Source organism: Leuresthes tenuis, unplaced genomic scaffold (assembly GCF_036924035.1).
Source record: "Leuresthes tenuis unplaced genomic scaffold, fLeuTen1.0.hap1 SCAF_6, whole genome shotgun sequence".
Lineage (NCBI taxonomy): Eukaryota > Metazoa > Chordata > Actinopteri > Atheriniformes > Atherinopsidae > Leuresthes > Leuresthes tenuis.
Window position 1 is genome coordinate 25,809,058 of NW_027325360.1, and position 19,894 is coordinate 25,828,951.

The 19,894-nt window shown below is 41.8% G+C and overlaps 1 protein-coding gene across 10 annotated transcripts in view; it reads left to right on the top strand.

The window, feature by feature from the left end:
- Nucleotides 1-19,894, top strand: part of fbrsl1 (fibrosin-like 1) — a 260,510-nt gene that overhangs the window by 224,861 nt on the left and 15,755 nt on the right. For all 10 annotated transcript variants that reach the window (XM_072388437.1, XM_072388438.1, XM_072388442.1 and 7 more), the window contains 2 exons: nt 2,786-2,834; nt 19,332-19,752. In XM_072388437.1, coding sequence (XP_072244538.1) covers nt 2,786-2,834; nt 19,332-19,752 — 470 coding nt within the window. The remainder of the gene's footprint in view (nt 1-2,785; nt 2,835-19,331; nt 19,753-19,894) is intronic.

A 19,894-nucleotide genomic window follows, 5' to 3' on the forward strand; every position in this document is an offset into this window, starting at 1 on the left:
TTTAAATGGTTAAATTTCCCTGTTTCCTTTGGAAAACTTGGCCTTTGCTCCTTTTTTTTCATTGTCTTTCTGTTTCTCTCTATTTATATTTCCCCTTTGTCTCATCTTTCTCTGTCTGTTTTTAATGGCAGCCAGGGTTGCCTCAACAAAGAGAGTGTGAAGAATTTGTTATACATGACCTCTGTACACCACAACCGCAGGCAGTTCAGACTGCCAGCAGCACAGCCCAGTGAAAAAATGTCAACTTGACCAACAAAACCCAGAAAGTTCTACAAAAACAACAGCTAGCCAAATCAGAGCACTGCTTTGACATGCCTTTTTAAGAAGTGCTTTTGCAAGCCGGCCTTGTAATTGTGGATTATGTGACTGACTCATACAGACTTGGCAGGTGCAAAACACAGTATTAAAACCTAAATATTGGTTGTTGATGTTACTTGGAATATATTTGAAATATAAAACAGCTCACTGCACACAAAAAATGGCCAAAGTAGGAAAAGTAGGAGATCTGAGTCGTTTTGGCACAGGGTAAACACAGGTTTTCTGTTCTCTTTCTCTGGAACATGTTATGTCTGTCTTGCTCTCTGGATAACCACTCTGGTCATAACAACTGTTTTCACTGTTACAGTGAGTTATAGCATTACAGACCCTGTCTTTTCTGGTTTTGTGACCCCATGCCACTCTAAGCAAGACCCTGAGCCAGCTCCCGTGTCCATTTGACAAGCTTCATTTCAGTCTGAGCTCATATTTTTCTTCCAGAGCCTGCAGGGCCGTGATTCAAGGCTAAAGTTGTGCTGTTGCAGTGCTGAGGCTTGGTACTGGAGCGTTTAATGTTGTCCAAAGCTAACAAAGAGCCTGTGTTGTATCCTGGCGCCCCGGTTCTGGGAGACTGAAAGAGGGCAATGCACAACATTCTGTCTTTCCTCTATAGTCTTTCACTTTGTCTATGGTAGGAGGAAACCGAAAATATTTCTGTTTGTCCTGCTATGAATTATCCACTTATCAAGACCAAAGTTATTGTCTTACTCTACAGCATTTTCCAAAAGTTAGTGATCTACCGTGTAACACTACCTTGCTGGCAAGTCTGTCCGTACATACTGTTCTTAATCAGTCTCATAACTGACAGGGTTGCAACGGCAAGCCACAGCTAATTTTCACTCTTGAGAAAACTTACTATGTTAAATAATCTTGTAATGTTGTACATAATGTTGTACATAATGCGTCCATACCTACATTCTAAGTCTCCTATATTACAGAAGCTTAGAGCAACAGACTCTTTAATTATTTGTTTTACCATCAGTTTACTTGAGGTCAGTATTTTTCTGTGAATAATTTATTTTATTTGACTGTTTTTATAATTGTGAGTTTAAACATGCACATCAGTTCCATCCATTAAGGTTTCATACCTGTATTTTCTAAGGCCTATATGTTGGTATAGCAGATTAGAGAGTGAATCTACACTTTCCTTGAGCTCTATTTTGAGTGGCGCTGAAACAAGACATCAAGAACAGACATACAAGTGTGCAGAACAGCAACAGTGAAATTGGGAGGTCTTTGAGAGAAGAGGATGTCCTCAAAACACTTGTGAAGAACTAACAAAGATGCCAAGGACAGCCATCTGTGTTTACAAAATCATTTGCTTTCTTTTTCTGTCTTTCTTGTACTCACTGTTCATTCATTACATATGCTCCCTTTGTGCAGCATGAAATACAAGCATGGCAGTTAAGGACACTCAGGCCCTTTGGGTGGAACATATGTTCAACTTTCGCAGATTTTTACAAGTCCATAGATCTCAAATGAGAGGAGCTAAAGCAAAAGGAAACCATAGATTTAAACAAAGCCCATTATATTACAGGCTGAGGAGTATTTTTATTGTTAATATTATATTACAAGCATGCATACAATTTGCTGTGCTGCAGTTTCCTTTTTCTTTTTTTTTCTTTTACATGCTAGGTTTTGCATGGATTTACTGCTTTTCAGTCATGGTTCCCTATGTGGTCAGTGAGCATGTACTTTTGTAAAGATATATGGTGCTTTTTTATTTAGTTGATGCTTGCCAACATATACAAAACCATCTAAAGTAGTTAGGGAAGTACATTGCAGTGTTTAGTCTAGAGCTCTATCACTCCATAGTAAGATGCCAGTCTGCTTTATATAGACATAACCAACATTTGATTATAGTCTTCCAGGTTTCCACTGCTCACTGTCATTCACATCAGCTACCTCTTCCAGTAACCAATCATCAATTGATATTTAATTTTTGAAATGAAGACTTAGCTTTTAGAGTGCAGTCATATTTAGTTAATTTGCTATAATGTCTACCAAAAATATTGCAGTGTACATTGCGATTTCTTGACAGCAGTGTGTTTTCAAAAGCCTTTGTGCTCTATTGCTGCATAGCCATCTTATGAGCTTCCCTGTCCTTGACAGCATATCTTCTTAGGGTTTTCAGGTGGCCCAACAGTGCCACCTAATGTTGCTTTATCAGCAGGGAAAGCCATGCAGTCCCAGCACAGTAGAAGCTCCTCTCCTTCACTGATTGGAGACTGTTGATTGATTGTATAATGCTGTGTGTGAGAGCGGAACTTTATCTCCAAGCACTTGTGATCAGATTTGTGGCTGAATAAGCCTTTCAGTGGGCAGGCAAAATATGTGCCAGCGCTTCCATTTGTTTTGATGAATTACCTTGAATTATATGGGTTGTTTTCTTAACAGGATTAACTGTAGTTTATCACTGATTCATCTTATTAGACAAATCCAATTAATATCTGCTATCTTGTTTTTCCAGATATCTGATGTAGGATCCGAGAAGCTCTTTTCCCCTACCACACCCAAAGGTAAGAAGATCCTAATGTTTTCTCTTTAACCTTAAGTCTTTTCTCTTATGCTATTTTCATATACATAACAACTACTAGGTTTTGCAAATGAGTCGAATTATCCGCAGCTCTAATCCTGCAGCTCCCATTTAAATGTCGACAGGCATAAACAAGGTCTGGTGACTACATATGCACGCATTTTTGTCTGGGTGCATAGTGGCGTTTCTTGGATGACCCCGCCAAAGGCTTAGCCCTCCCACATATTGGTTCATTAGAGGGGATTTAAAGCCTCCCTGCCACATGCTCCCACAAATGGGAGTTTCCCCTCAGGCAATACAAGCACTCTGACAGCAGGCCTAGAACATAATGGCTGCCAAAGGAAAGACAGAGAAAGAGCTTTGTCAGCCCCCCGAGACAACACCAACTTAAACTGTGTATCCACATATGCACATGTGTAGAATATAATTTCTTTGCTTTCGTAGAGTATGATCATAGATGGTTCCACGTAATTTAGTGTAATTGTTTGCACCCACTGACAGACATTCCTGGGTATATTTGGCATGTCAAAGGCACCATGAGGGCACAGAGTGTTGGCTGCATCTGAATATTTACAACATGCAATGATGCTTGGCAGGTCAGAGCAGGGCTAAAGGTGTCAAGCTGTGGATGCAGGAAGGAGGGGAGGAGGAAAGAGGCGTGATCAGCCTACTTATGACAGATAGCAGCATGCAGACCATGTCCCCTCTGGGCAGCAACCAGGATTGAGGCCCATTAAAACAAGCTGAGGGAGATGGAGGTTGATCTGCTCACTGTATACTTCGGCCAAATGAGGAGGGTTTTGTAGGTAGGCGGTGCTGAGAACGTGGTGGTGGTGGGTGGTGTCAACTCTGCAGACTCAACAAATAGATCAGCATGCCTCAACTGGGTCCCATTATGCTATTGTAATCTGGGTTTTTAGAAAAATATATGTTGCTTTGGTTACCTTGTTTTTGTCAAACATTTTTAACAAAAAAAAAATTGTTTAAAATGTTTAGGTATAGTTTTGAAAAATGATAGCTTTTCTTTTTTCATCTTGGTTGTAACATTATACCACAGCTCTGATAACCAAATATGAAAGGTATTAATGTTGCTCATGTTATTCACTGCCACATCAGAACATCCACTCTAAACGCTAGATATCCTTGAAACATCATACAAATGTGTTGGAAGCTTGGTTTAGCACTGAAAAGCTTGGCTGACAAGAAGGAGCTAAAGCATGCTGGCTGTGTGCTGTAGATAACCTGTGACTACTATCCTCTTTGTGTAACCAGCACAGTGGTAAAGACTTCCAGACTTTCATGGTTTAGCAAACAACTATATCACTTCCAACTCCATCTATTCTCCACCCTGCTGCTCAAGTTATCAGATGTCAGGGTACTCAAATTCCTTTGCGTGATTGTTCAGAACAGGGCTGCATACAAGCAGATTCCCATGCTGTGAAAACTTAAAACTATAGCACACGCACAGCCAGCGTCTTCAACACACATTCAAAATCCACTGCTTTATAGTGGATGAAGGAATGCTTCTGTGGATCTTACTAATGCACAAGCAGGGCAGAGGATTAGGTCCCTGGAATTACATCCAGACAATCCAATCAAAGTCTCTTGTGATTATCACACAGATCAAGCAGATCCTGTTTGGGTGATGTAGTAGAAGGGCACCAGATTAGAATTATAGGTTCAAAAGGGTGAAACAACAAAGAAATCTGCAGTTTGATGGAATGATTTAGTGATAATGAGGAAGAACTTACCATGCTAAAGCTGCAGACCTGCCACCCAGTTCTCACTTTCCAATGTTGTTGTTTGAAGATACAGTAGATTCTAGGACAGTGTTTGTTTATTGTTTAAACTCTTTTTTTTTCTGTGTGTGGATAATGTGTGTGTGTAATACATAGAAGCCCACAGGCTGTTTTCCTCTGGTTTAGAATGCAGCAACACAGCGTATGTGTCCCATTACCGGCCTCACTCATGGTCCTGTGGGACTGATGAAAAGCCTTTTTTCCTCTGATCACCAGGCCTGTCGAGCTGTTAGCTGGTAGACTCTCAGACAGATGCAAAGACTCACACACAAACACAAACATTACGATACGCATGAATATATAATGGTGTGATGATGTTTGGCTTGTATAATTAGCAGATAATGAGTGTTTCTTTTATTTTACCTCTTCCTTTCTTTGAAACGTTCTGCTCCTTTTTTAACCTTATTTTGGGGAACAGTTACGAGTACAAACAGTTGAGGGTACGTCCAAATTGTACACAGGCACACAGACTGTCATGTTAATGAAACGGTTCAGGGTTCATGGAGAAGAGGAAAGACCAACATTGTAATCAGTGAGGGCAGAGTACTGTAATTATGTACACAGAACAGGGTTTTGGGCAAAACCCAGACACGCTTGCCTTCTTTCTCTCATATTTACTTTTCATCATCTCCACATCACTCGTATGTTGACAACCTGTTATTCATGCAACCAGTCCTACTGATGATAGTACAAGCTAATGGTATCTGTAATGGTACTGCACATAATGTGTAATTCGCTTTGGATGTTTTCATCCAAAAGCTAGTATGAGTTCTGGATGTCTGTCTGTGTTGGTGGTTATGATGTAGGAAGGCGCAGCAGAGGGCAAGCATTATCTAATAGTTATCGGTTGTTGTTTATTTCCTGTCTTAAACCTCCTGCAAATTATTGATTTCCTGGAGGATGGTATGTTTAAGTAAAAGCACAGCAAAGATTTGTGCTCCACTCAAGGATACTCCTATTGAATTGCAGGTCAGAGTTTACTGTTGTCACTTGCCTGAAGGCGAATGAGAAGCTAAATGTAGCTGCTGAGCGTGTAGAGGGCACATCCACAGATAAACACTTTACTGGCAGGTCCTCTTATGACATTTCACAATGCTAGGTCTATGGAAGTGGTAGGGAGTTATCACCCAGCTGTCAGCAGCTAGAAATATCTTACAAGAACACTTAGGAATTTATACTGACTATGTTGAATGTTGCATCTATGGGATTTTTATGGGTTTAGGCACCATCTTTTATTCAGACTCTTTGTACTTTTTGAGGCCCTAAAGTCTTAATAAAGTAAAACCTGCCATGGTGAGATGGTAAACTCATGCATTGTGCCTTCCATCGGAGAAACCTTAGGCATCTTGGGATAGGAGGGAGAAGATTGGTAGAAAAGCCATTTCTGAAGTAGATTTCTGTCCTTGTAATCCTGATTAATTTTGACCCGTTGTGCTCATTTTAAACAGAGCATTACAGTAAGCGTGAACACAGCAAGCTCCAGGGCGAAACTAGGAGCTTAGCGGCTTTGGGAGGCTTAGCTGCAGATGGCATTTTAAGCCGGACTTAATAAATTGTTTCCATTAAACTTACCGGCCCACACATACTGGATTAGACCAGTGCAACAAAGGAAGAGAGCGTGCAGATGGAGAAGAGGAAAGAAAGCACACACATCTGCCATCGTTCACATCTGACACTGTTAACATCTCTCTGAGGCCACATGAAAGGTGAAGATGAGGTTACTGTTGTGCTGCGGGTCATAGAAGCTTTTGGAATTAATGTAAAATTCCCTTGCTCAAGATCCCTTGTTCGTTGGGGATGTTGAACCAATTTGTTTAATTGACATCAAAGTAAACAAACACAAAAAATGCATAAACCATTTAGCTTGGCAGTGGATTTAGGGCTTATCCCCTAACTGTTGTTTATATATAAACACATTACCAGTGCTGTAGCTTAAGGATTTAAGATTTGCCCATACACTTACTTTTTTTTTTACTTTTTTTTCCCTTTGGAGCCATGTTACACATATATCTATCAGCTTTTGTGGGAAATCAATTCCTTATGATAGAACCTGCCTCTTCTCTGAGTTGTCCTCAGCCCACCTCCACTGTACCTCCATCCTCCATCGGCTCATGGCTTGCTCCCTAAGCTCTCATTATGAGCTACACAGTCCAGGGTCCCTGTGTCGAATCACTAATCAACCACCCTGTCTGCAGGCCAGCTCTTTCAATAGGTGCTGAGTGGCTTTTGTTCCACCGCTGCTGTTTGCTGCATGTCAATAAAAGGGCTTTGGTCCCCTTTAACGCCTTCTCCCCTTCGATTACCTAGGCTGTGCAAGGGCTACAGAGCTGCTGCTGCAGTGGATGCTAACACAAAAATGAAACACTGTTTCTCCTGCCGGACTCTGAATGCCAGAAAAGGAATGACGCTGATTGGAGAGGGTGCAGCAAGGTCACGGGCAGGAGGGATTGAGGGCAGCTCAGGCATAGTGAAGAAGATGAAAGAGCGTGTTTGTATTTGGCCGAGCAGCTCTCCCCTGGTCAGGTCAGCGCAGTGTATCACTAACCTTGGTGGCCACCCTGACTGTTTGCAGCGTCTTGCCCATTAAATAATAAATGGAGGTCGACCCTCTTTCCAACTAATCAGCTTTTCGCTGCCGTTGAATCGGGATAGAGCAGAGGTAGCTGGAGAATGTGGCTGGCTTGCTTGTTGGCAGACTCCATGACCGGAGGTCAGATGTGACGTTGAAAAAACAGAAGGGGATGCGAGGTTTTACACAGCACCATTAGCAAGTCCTGAAATTGATTTGTTTGAGATATTCCAGACAGGATATGCTTTTCCTATCAGAAAGACAAATGTTCCCATATTGATGTTGGTCTGAGGTTTGCCCACTCATTTATAACAGCTGCTTTTGCAAAAGGATGCCACAAGCTGATGCATAAAAGAAAGCATCTCCCTTCATACTAACGGTACAACACTTGTTAACGAGCTTGGAGAGCAGTTCATGTTTGTCCTGATTTGTTTTAAGTATTGAAAAGTTTGGGTAAAAGAATAAAGAAGGCAGGCTCACTGGCAAACAAAATATTCAGAAGAAATTGAGAAAACCAAAACATGAGTTGTTTCTTCATTAATCTTAAGATTATTACTGCTCACAGCCACAAGACAGTTTATGAGCTGAATGATTTGTTTTTGTAGAATAGAGCTGATATTAAGCTCTCTTCATTGATAGTGCTAATGCTGTTTGTGTGGCCATCCATGTCAGAAAGATGAAAATAAATAGGGGGAGCCCAGCAGAGATAAGACACATGTTTAATTATTAATTGAGCCATTACTGACAGAGATTGCCTTTTTTGATTTAAAGCAGGAAGACCTGCTTCAGGGACAGAAAAAGCAATTACAGAATTCCCTCCTTGCACCACTTCTGCCCATCCTTCAACCTACGCTGCAAGAGAGGACCAAAAGGAGACAAAATGCTCCCACACGCACATAAACTCACACACATCTTGTTACAATGCAGTGTTCCATAAATTATTTAAATTCTTCTTCAATATTTATAGCTTTTTAAATTACAATTACATTGTCATGTACTATTTATGTAGAGTGGCAGGCAGACCAAGCCACATTACTTACAACTCCTCTGTGGTCTGGCACCTTGAAAGCCAACGGGAAATACATTTTTGGTTGTTTAGTAAGATTCAGTAAGTGATGTCAAGGCTTTCAGAAGCTGCCTGTTTTCAGAGGCTGTCCAGATTTTCAATTCACAGCAATTAGCTGGCTTGTAAAGTCATTGCTGATATTTCACACTAACCCCCCATGCACTCAGTACCCCCTTTAGAGCACCATTATGTTCATTAGAAACATGCTTGAGTCTAGGATTCTTGCAAAATTAACATTTGGTCACTGCTGATTGAGTTTCATTCTTGTAACAGAAACCCTGTTTGATAGTGAATGTGTATCTCTCTTTTCTTTATCATGACATGTCAGGATGCTTGACACCTGTCAGTCAGCTCTATCAGTCCATATAATCTGTTTCAGTCAGCTCATGGGTGCGATCAGCAATTGTGACAAAATTGTAGTTACGCTGAAGTGGCTCTGTGATCATTGACTGAATATGGATTCAGCTTTAGCTTTGGAGAGGGAGCAATTACAAAATCACTGAAGGCTATAAAGGACATTGTCAGGGACATGACCAGTTTTTTTACTGGCACATTTGTGCATACACCAAAGGATTCACGGCATTTCAGATCAAGTCAAAGAAAATAAGTATATATATAAATGTATTTGGTGTATGCACAAATGTGTCAGTGTTTATATATAAATATATATATCACAGACGAATTAAACCAATAACCCAGCAAGCTTACTGTTAATTGTGGCAACCAATCAACCTAACAAACTGGTTGTAGGGGGAAGCCAGAATATCCAAAGACAAGTCACACTCATGCACAGGCAGAACATGCAAACTCCATGCACAAAGGCCCAGCAGAGATTCAAACTCAGAACATCTTTGCTGTAAGGTTATAATGACAACTGTCAGTTATTTAATTTCAGGCCAAAGTTTTAAAATGCCCTCTCTATACCTATGATTTTTCTGTCCTACTGCCCTTACTTATCATGCTATCAGCATTGCACAAGCCTTATTAGAAACAGAGCATTTTTCTGTGGTTGTGATACAGGGATGACAGATTTTTACCTTGTTTTTATTATTGTTGTAAGTAGTGCCACTTTCAGTTTGATAGTTTTACATGAATGAGATAGATAGACTACTATTATAATTAGTAGTCTTGCATTCTGAACTCAACCCATCTTTCAGTAGTCTACAGCTGACTAGTTCACTTACATCTTTAGAAAATACCTAGGTCAAATGGGTTCAGTCTTTCACAGATAAGCTGCAGCTGCAGCAGTTCACTGACCAACTTGCACAGACAATCATCTCAACACAGAAGCAACACTGGATAAAATAAACGTAAGCCCCTTGTTTTTGTGTGTGTGTGTGTTTATGCAGAAAGCAAAGAATAGAAGGGATAACTCTAGAGCACAGTAGCTCTCATCACATCTTCTGTCTAATCTTAATCCTCTGCCTTCTCCAATGAAAACACGGCCAACTGCATTGTGGAAGGCATTTTCATTGTTTACTTATGAGAATACATGGCCAGCATCTTATCGCTGCTGTCATGTCTGAAATGTAAAGCTGACGCCTGTGATCACTTGCAGGTTTTCTAGTTTATAATCCTTTACTCCCAGATCCAGTCATTCTGCCAGCAAGACTGTGTTTTTTCCCCGCCCTGCATTTTAAAGATCCCAGCTCCTCACTATGTGCATTTTAAGCTTATTTATGTTGAGAGCTTCAGAGCCAATGTTGTTTGCAGATGAGGCTGTAACGCTCATTGACAAAGCCAGATGGTATGAGATTGTAGCCAAACACGATGCTTGGATAATGTACAATCGCTGGCAAGAGGACTGTCATCAGCCTAGATGGATATTACAAACATGCTTGTAATGGATTGGACATTTTGGGAAGCAGTTTACAGAAGCTTAAAAAGATGGAAAAGTCGTCACCAGGAACAGACCGAATGTAAATACTTCGGACTCTGTGACAGAGAAGGACATTCAAATATCTGAAAGATGTGCCAGAATATTCAAAGCGGAAAGGAGACCAACACAAAAAAACAAGATCCCAAATTAAACAGAGGTATCAGCCTGCCAAATTAAGGATACCAAGTAATTTCAGAAAGATGCTCTTCCTCTGGTGTTTGTTCTATATTTCTGATACCACTGTGGCATATCAGAAATATAGTCCACAAGTTTGGACTAGTACAGTATTTTTGACTGGGCTGGCATTTGAGAGTTTTGCAATAGAGGCTTTCTTCTAGTCTTGACCTCAACACTCTGTTAAAGCCGTAATCTGACACATTGCTGAGAAAGGCCTTGTGTTTGGTCATGTGTTTCAGCTAGCATGAGTGTTATTAATCGTCCAAGTGTTTAACACACAGGCGGTAATTCGCTTAGACAGAGGAGACTGCATTTTGGCCGTTTCAGAGGTGGTAAAAAAAAAAAAGGAATATGCACTGTGTGGTCTCTTCCAGTATTCAAGCGGTCATCTGTTTGGCTGTTGTTTTTGGCTACTGGTGAATTCCCTGCTCTGGGCCCTGGTGGTGGGGCCCCTAATGGCCTCTGACTGACTGTAATACTCCATTCAGCAGAGCATGGGCTCCAACCTCCCTGGCTGTTGGATTAGTGCTGCTGTGTTGAGGGGTGAGCAGCAGGACTGGGATTTCACTGCTGTTTGCTTTGGGAAGAGATTGTTCCAGTGTCACACAACCCATAGAGAAAAGTATACAGAACGCTAACAGCAGTATTGAGCAAGGTTAGACCTTTAGATGATCTAACTGATGTTTGTATTTCCGTTTTTTTGCTACTAATGTACAATACTGTTGGATATCATATATGCTAGAGTGTTGGAGGGTTTATTTATTTTGTTTTTCAAATCTTATTTATTTGAAAATTACATTATTTGGACAAATTTAATATTTAACCATATTCGGTTCGTAGTGGTACTGTGACACATTTTGCCTGTGCAAAAAAAATAAATGAATCAATGTATAGCTATTGCTATCACTAATGATGCAGTATTGACTCATCAACTGTTATGTCCGGGGCAAATGCTGAAGTGCCTGGGGCTCCTCATCAGCTGCAGCACAGTGTATTAGTGCTGGGTAGGCGTAGCAGCACTGACCTAATCCCGGTAGCAGGTGTCTCCGGAGTCGAGTTAGAGTGGACATGTTTTTCAGGGAGGATGAGCCATCTGGGTCTTGATACTTGATGGTGCTTAAAACCCACTTTCAAGTGTGACACTCCCAGCACTTACCTTTTAGCTGCTCACAATTATCTCAGCACTGGCTGCTGAAGGGAGAGAGTAGGCTTTCAGAGTTTGATGTGTGGAGCCTCGGCTTCGACATGGAATCATGAAACAGTCAGTAACACTCAGTGGTTTGATTTTGATTCCTCTAGCTGTTTCAGTACTGTTTTTGTCATATGAAGTTGGAATGTCAAGCATAAAGAAACAGTTTGATTTCTCTGTGAGTGTATGCGTGTTTCTGTCTTTGTGCTGGCAAGTCTTGCTTGACACTTTTCTGGTGCTCGATTTTGTTTTGTTGTTTTGTTTTGTCTTTTTTTTTTTGGTTCAGTCTGTTTCATCTTGCAAGCAATTCGGCTCTTTTCAGAGTCCAATTTCGCTCACTGTGCTACCTCCCTGCCTCACACACATACTCACATTCACACATTTCCTCAAACTGACACACTGCTTTCACACTCTAAACAAATCAATTCTTTTTGTGCCACACTTGGAACACTAAAGTGAAGTGCGACAACTCATAGCAGCCCTGAAGTCATGCAGGCTGTTGTTGATGTTCCTTGTCCACCATAGCTTGAAGCAGCCAGACTCAAATTCTACCTCTGTGTCTGTGTTTGCTTGTGTGGTTTGGGCTTAACAGAGATTGGAGCAGATGGTGGTGAGTTTAGGTTAGCAGCAGCACCACAGGTCAGGATCCCGGCCTTGTCTCCATTAGTATACTTGACACAAATCTTTATTCAACCCTCTGCTCATTCCTCTGCCTTATTAAGTGACCTCACAATGCCTCTGTCTCTCCAAGTCTTGGTCACTTTATCCCTCTTTTTTAGACATGCTCCTTTCATCGAATCAAGAATGATGAATGAGGTGTGAGTAAGGGCAACAAATGTTTGCAAATCTGATACACCTTCCAATTGTCACTCTTCCTGTTGCATTGAGGGGTATGATGGTTGGAAGAGGGAAGGGAGGGCTTTTGAGATGTTGTTTGTTTGTCTAACTCCTAAGAGCTGTATCTCAGTCTTCTGAGTGTGTTGTCAGCCTCAACAAGTGATTTTTCAACAGCCCCCCTTTGCTTAAAAAAAAAGAAAAACAGACTAAAGCAAGATTTTTTGAATGACTCTTACATATTTCAAGCTCTGATTGATGGTGAAAAAGGCTTGTAGCTTTTAAGAACACAGCTATTTTGGCATGTAGCCATTTACGAGGAAAATAGCAGCTCTCGTCTAGTCTTCGACAGCTGCTGGGTCTCTATCCGTAAGCCTACTTAGCCAGCAGCACCCGAGAAGCAGTTCAGCAGCAGGATCCTCCTATAGAAGAGGCATTGATTATATTATTGGGTCTACATTAGACATGCCTTGCCGATATGTGAAGCTTAAGTCTAAGAGTTTTAATGCAGAATGGGATCTTTAGATAAAAACAGTCCCCTAAGATATAAACACTATTGTATTAGAACCACTTATCAGGAAAATTGGACTTGAACTGAATCGTTTTGATGATGATCACTTACAGAAACTCTACAGTTAACTTGGCAGTATACAAATTCAGGGACCAAAGAGTTTTTTTCATCGTATTGGAAAATAATGTCAAACTGCTGATTCCAGCTTCTGAAACACGAATATTTCTTCGTTTCATAGGTATTTAAGTAATTAGATGTAATTTGAATGAATGTCATTTAATCAAGAGAAACATTGAAATGGGTTAATATATTAGATAGCGATATAAGATAATTATTTTTTCAACAATGTGCTTGGAAAAATTACTTTTTTGTTTTGACTGAGTCATCTACGTGTGGCATGTGTATATTTTGAAATGTCATATCTGGCGTAGTATTTATTTTGTTAATTAGTTTTGCATTCCTGTGGCATGCTGTAATATACATTTAAGAGTTGCTATATTGGCAGGCTCTTGACTGATGAGAGAAGTAGACCTGGACTTTGATCAGCATAAAGACTAGCAGCCTTGGCATGTAATAAGATGCTTAAAGATGGAACCACTACAAGGCAACACATTTATTTTTTTTAAAGTCCAGCCTGATTGATGATCTTGCTCTCTGGTAGTTGATGACGAGCTTGTCACTACCTTTAAAAAACACCACCTGACAAATTAGCTGTCTCAGCACTCTTGACTGCCTGAGTCTATTATTTGACATTGTGAAAATGGCTGCTGTATATGCATGAAGGAAGTGAGGAACCCAGGCGATGGCTTATTCTAACCCACAGCATACTTACAAACATCTGTATCTGGAAAACACCTGAAGAAATGTGATATGTTGGCTAAGATGTTTCTCCTATCCGTTTCATTGCACTCAACTGTAACGGCTGCAAATGTCACAACAGTCAATGAGCTATGGTGAATGGTTAGGAGCTGTCAGCTTCCAATTGTTGCGCTGCTTTGAGCTTGGTGGGTGAAAATTGAGATGGAGGAGGAGGAAAAGAAAAACATGCAGGCTCTTTCAGCCAACTGTCATGCCACTTAAGATTTGTTGAAGGATTTTCACCCAACCATTTCCATCCCATTGTGAAGCAATCAGTATGACACTGAAAGATAATATTATATCCACTTAGAGGCATGTGGGCTTCATGCATGTTCATACATGAAGTGAGGCTAGAAAGAGATGCCGCTGTTTACATTGCTGAACACTCACTCCATCTCTGCTTGGACTTGCAGCTTCCTGGCAAAAACTCTCCGTCTTTGTGTCTTATACATTCTTTCTCCCAATCTCTTTCATTCTTACCTCCTTTCTTTTCATTCTCTGTGGATTGTGAGCCAGCTGGTGGGCTAATAGAGGATGCTTTCCTGTGGGGCACCGAAGTGATAGTGTTCATGTGTTCTGCAAGCTTAAGTAAAGCTGACACGCTGCTCAAGAGCTACGGCTCCACAGTAGTCCATGGTGAGATGCTGAAAAGGTCTTAAAGGTATGAGAGATGCAGGGAGGCTGCCACTTTCCTCCCACTGCTGTGCTGTGGTGTAGGAAGCTGGAGTTAAGTCCTTTATTAGAAGTGGCAGGCGTTGTCTCCAGTCACCTCCATAATTGCAGCACCACATCAACTGCTATAATCAATTGAGACAGCTGCTGCTGCGGCGTTCAAGTCCATCAGGCAGGCGTGTCACGCTAATTAATGAAATGATAAGGCTAGTGCTTGCAGCATTGCACAAATAACTCCTGAAGGCTCTTTTCAACATAAAATTCATCCGTAAAGCTGAGATCACCCCTCCCTTTTTTCTGCATGTTGGCTGTCTGTCCACAGAGGCCTCAGAGTAAGAAGGGTCACTGGCTCTGGCGAAGGGTCAGTGACAGTGAAAGGGGTCAAATTCCTGTCTGGCAGGGTGGGCTGTGTCAGAGGAGCCATTAGACTTGAGCTTTTTTGTTGAAAGTTCCAAGATGTCCACCCTTTTATTTAGTGTAGCCCAGTGGCACTGACCTTAGACGACCCAGCTGTGGTCATAAGAAGCTGAGACTGATGGCTGTCTCAGAGCTCTGCTGCAAGCAGCTCAGCAGGGGGATGGGCCCTGATAAACACTCATGCAGCAACAAGGAAATGTGAGTGTCTAGGCTTTCTGCTTGTCTGCAAGACATTATTGCCAGGGATTAATGAAGGTTTGACATTGTTTAGGGAGCACCATTGGATCACGCATCACATAAATGGGCTTTGAGCATCTAGACCTCTGTTGTTCTCCCACTCTCCTTCCAGTTTGGAGATTCGATGCATCCTTTTTGCCTACCATCCATAGCCTTGGCATATGTGCCATGAGAGGTGACTGGCATGTGTGTCTTGCACCATATGGCTCAAGTTTGTTCTGGGATCTGATATGCACAGGAAAAACTGATTCATCCCTTAGCTTGAGCTGCCAGCTCTCTGAAATGAACATTAGGTTCTCCATTTATTCCTGGGCTTCATCTGTAAATGTGTTACAGCTTAACACCCATCCCCATTCTTGTGTCATCAACTCTTTTCTGAGCTGCAGCAAAGACACAGATAGAAATAATTGAAACGTGCCAGCTGTCCCCACTCTTTCGCTATCTTGGCCAGCTTTCCCCTTGTCCATTCTCCCATTAACATCTCTGAGTGATTTGCAAAAACGTTGTCTTGGCTCCCAACTTTACTGGCTTGGTGATGCTAGGGGCAGATTAAATAGTGTGAGGGAAAGCCATAGCAAATTTCTCCTATCATTTTATTATTAGCACAGTTATTCCACACAACCCTGCCCTTCTGTTCCTCTCATACAAAATAATTTTGTTGAAATCACCCTGACTTTTTTTATGACTGAATACCTCACGCCAATGAAGTGTTGATTGGCAAGATTGCGATTTCCTGCCTTCTGCCAGTATCTGTTATAGCCATCTTTCACAGTCGCTCACTCATGAGCTAAGCCTTGGCTCTGCGTAGATTGCTTGTCTAGAGAGGTACAAAAACCTAATCACTGTGAGCTCAACCGTCAAGAGCAGGAGAATGTTCTGTCAACCCGAGCCAACAGGAGACAGATCAAAGCAGCTGCATCCTCACACACAGTACTTTGTGAATCCTCAAACATCTTTCTGCAGATATGCTGCTTTATTTAAATATCTGTCTGCTCGTGTCATTTCATCAGAGTCCTGACTGTTTATGCTTTGGCAAAGCCATGAACAGAGTGAACCGCAGCATTTGCCTGGTAAATGAGAGCACCCAGTGGCCTTTAGCTTTCCTTATCCCACAACATCGTCTTGTCCTAAAGAGAATTTGCATATTCTCGGATCAAGCCTGAAAGGGCTTTTTGCATACAGTTTCTGTTTCCCTTTGTTATTGTATCCACTGGTACTGATGTCAGCAGTGAGCAGGTAATTTATATAACACTCCTATTTGCATGCATAATATTAGTTAACTGAGAGTTTTAGTTTGAGGCCAAATATTCTCTCGAGCCCTTGTTTCATTCATGAAGGCATTGTGCCTATTTGCAGATAGCCAGAGGTGTGTTTTGGACAGACATGAATTATTTCAAAATGTTAGTTGTGTGATTCAAAGTATTTCTAAGCAACTGTACAATTCTTTTCTTCTGGGTTTCTGTATAGTGCCCGTACAGGGATATTTTAGTCACAAGGATGAGCAACGCTTTTCTTGGAACATGTCAACTGACCAGTTCTTGTCCAGGTCAGGGGCAAGCAATTCCAGATTGGTCCAAGCTGGACCATCTGGCATAAAGACCACATAGGACCAGATCAGTGCCAGCTCTCCAGATGTTCCACAGGGACGAACAGGGTCACATGTGAAGGATATCGAAGGCAGGAACAGCTGTGTAGCGACACTGTGTTCAACCTAGATTCCCTGCTGGACACATCAGTCATAACAAGCAAATCCCAGCGGCTTGTCGTCCGTCTGTCTCAGTCCCTGTGTCCCTTCTCTCTCCACCCCTCCCAACTTGCAAATTCATATCACTGCAAACTAAAGCACGTGTGCCCAGGGCAAGGCTCAATTCTCCTGAGTAAGCAGGGCCACAGGAACATCTATAAAAAGATCAATACAAGGATGAGATGTCATCTGGTGAGCAGACCTGCCAACACCCCCCTCGGGAATGTCCCTGTCCCCCCTGAGTGCGCTAACCCAGCTAAAGGGAGAGGGGAGCCAACCCCCACTACTGGGCTGCCCTCCAACCTGCCTGACTCACTCACACCATCTGCTCAGGTTTGCAAGCAAGGCTTCAGGAGCGCACATCTTTTTTGTACGAAGGCTTGTATGGCATTTGTTTCACATGACTGCCTGTGGCTTGCCCACTGTTTTCCTCAGCTGGTGATTGTAGAAAAGGTGTATTCTATGTGCTGACAAAATCAAGAACAAAACAATGCAGAATTAGTCAGTTTGCTGAAATTTTGTTAATTGAGTTGACAGTTCTGTGGTTTTCAGGAAAGAGGACAGAACTTTATGGAAAACAAAAAATAATTGAACTACACTTAGACCTTTTGGTCTTCACTAAAATGAAATGTTAAGAATACGGTTGTACTGTATGTTTGGGATATGCCAACACTGAGAACTTTTTTGTTTCCACCTTTCGTCGTATTCTTATGTATGTGTGTGAGTGGCTTATCTCTCTGAGTAATTTTAATGAGAGGTCTGAGCAGATACCTCCCTGCCTCCATTAGAGCCAATTAGAATCATCATTAAGATAACCTGGCACTTGCTGTGGCACTGGCACAGCAGCATTAATATGAGAAGCCCCCTTCCATCTCTGTAAGACTTTCCTCAGTACCATTCGCCTTGCATTGTGTCTGAGAGAACTGGTTGCCACGGCAACATTGCCCAACTGCGACATTTCGACTGTAGATATTTGCTTCTTCGCCTCTGTTCGTGTGTCTGTGCTTTTCTCTCTGTCTTTGCTTTGAATCTTCCTTTTTCTCTTGCAGCAATGAGAGCCTGACAGTTTAATCCAAATCCCAGACCTCTATAAGTCAGGAAGTCTATATATGCATGGACACCGGAATTCATTTGAAAATCGTGACACCTTAGCAAGCCCCAGTTCTCTCATAAATGCAAGGGGCAAAGGGGGGGGAGCTCAACAAATAAAAAAATAAAAGCTCTGCCGTCTTTTTATTGGCCTTTTTATGGGTGTTAGGGTCCTTGAAAGATTAAGCAGACCATTAATAGGGACTGGATATTCCATTAGCAGGCTGCATGTTGAGTTGTCACTGGCTTGACAGCAACTCCAAGCTTTTCTAATTTTTTTGTTACTGTCGAGAATGCCCATGGAGGTTTTTTAATTGAAACGCTAGTAAGCCTTTTGACTGAAGTACCGCTGCATCCTAGCTCTAGATTAAAGAGACTGTCATCACCACAGGGCTATCTTCTCTTCCTATGTCTCTGTCTGATTATTTGCATGTGTGAATACCTTTTCATTCTGGATCATTTTTTGGTGCATGTTATGTTTCTGTGCTTAGCATGAATTCTACCAGTAGCAGCTTTGGTTATCTTTGGTTATATTTACAGTATTAAATTTGCTACTTCAGAATCACTTTTTCCTCAAACTCAATTTCTTTGTGGTATATTTTGCTTCTTCTCTTAACTCTGAGAAATGGAAGTGGACGATCACCAAATGTCTTGTCTTTTTCATTAAGATTCATAATTGCTTTGAGATTTTTCATGTGTAAAAGGTGTCAAGATGCTGCATTTTCTACCACTTTCATTTTCCTACTACAACAGCACATAATTACAGTGATTAAATTTAAACAGTGAAAGTATGAAAAGTTGTTCAGTGGAATGCTGATTATAAAAGCTTCTTCTCTTTTGAAAAGACTCCTGATGAATGGTAAAGCAAAGTAGTCCAGCTCAGAGTGCTTTGCTGTGGTTTCCTATATCCTCTGAAAGAATAGAAAGGGAGGATGGAAGGACGCAGTGGTAGAGAGGGCAGGATAAGGGGCCACAATCTCTCTTCACATCACAATTGAAACATAATTATTTCATGCCAGATTGTGTGCTCAGCAAAGCCCTGAATGGGCGCCGACATTTAACTTTAATTAGCTGTGATTTATTCATACTGACTGGATCGCAGGAAGAAATTGGATCATCTGATTATAGTCAAGCATGAAAACGACCTGATTAAACACTTAATGGAACCCAGGGAAAGGAAACAAGAGGAACCTTGCACAGAGGACACTGGGACAACATTATAAAGGAGGAAATGGAGCTTTTATTTCATCATTGATCATCAATGATCAAGTCCACTTTTGCAGTAGCAGTAGCAAGCAGTTACATTCCTCCTACAGCTATTATACTGTAGGTGCTGTGGAATTTAATTAGGAAGTAGCTTAACATCTGAAATTCTCTCTGACAGATTTTGTGTCTTGTTCAAATTTTCATGCTACATTTTGCTTTAATTTACTTCTCAGGTGTGCCAGCGAATGAGAGTCCCAAGTCCAAGACTTGTACTTCAGCTAAAGTCTCAGGACTCCACCGCAGTCAGGAGCAGAGCAACACTGAGGTGCCCTTTGCACCTCCCGTGCCCAGCCCCACCCCGGCTTCGGCACCCACGGGCTCCCCTGCACCTGCAGCAGCGGCAGCCCCCCCAGATCCTCCTAGGTCACGCCTTCCCACCCCTCCTCCTCTCAGTGTTAAAAAAGAACAGCAACCTCCACCCCCTGTCCCTACCCCACCCCTCCTGAGGGCACAACCCCACCCCCAGCCCCACCCTCCTCACCCACACTCACACAAGGAGCCCCGCATTTTTCCGCCCCCATCGCACCACACACGGCCAGTCATCAACCACCAGGTGCATCATCCGCTGCAGTACAACAGCCTCCACGACATCAGGTAATTTGTTACACGCACATTTGATTTCTGTGGCTCTGATATTCAGGGCAAGCACCTCGCTAAGAATTAGGATTGAAAAAAATACGAACACTGGAAGTGTGTTAGTGGCAAATTCATGTACATTTTAAGTTCAGGTGGCCAT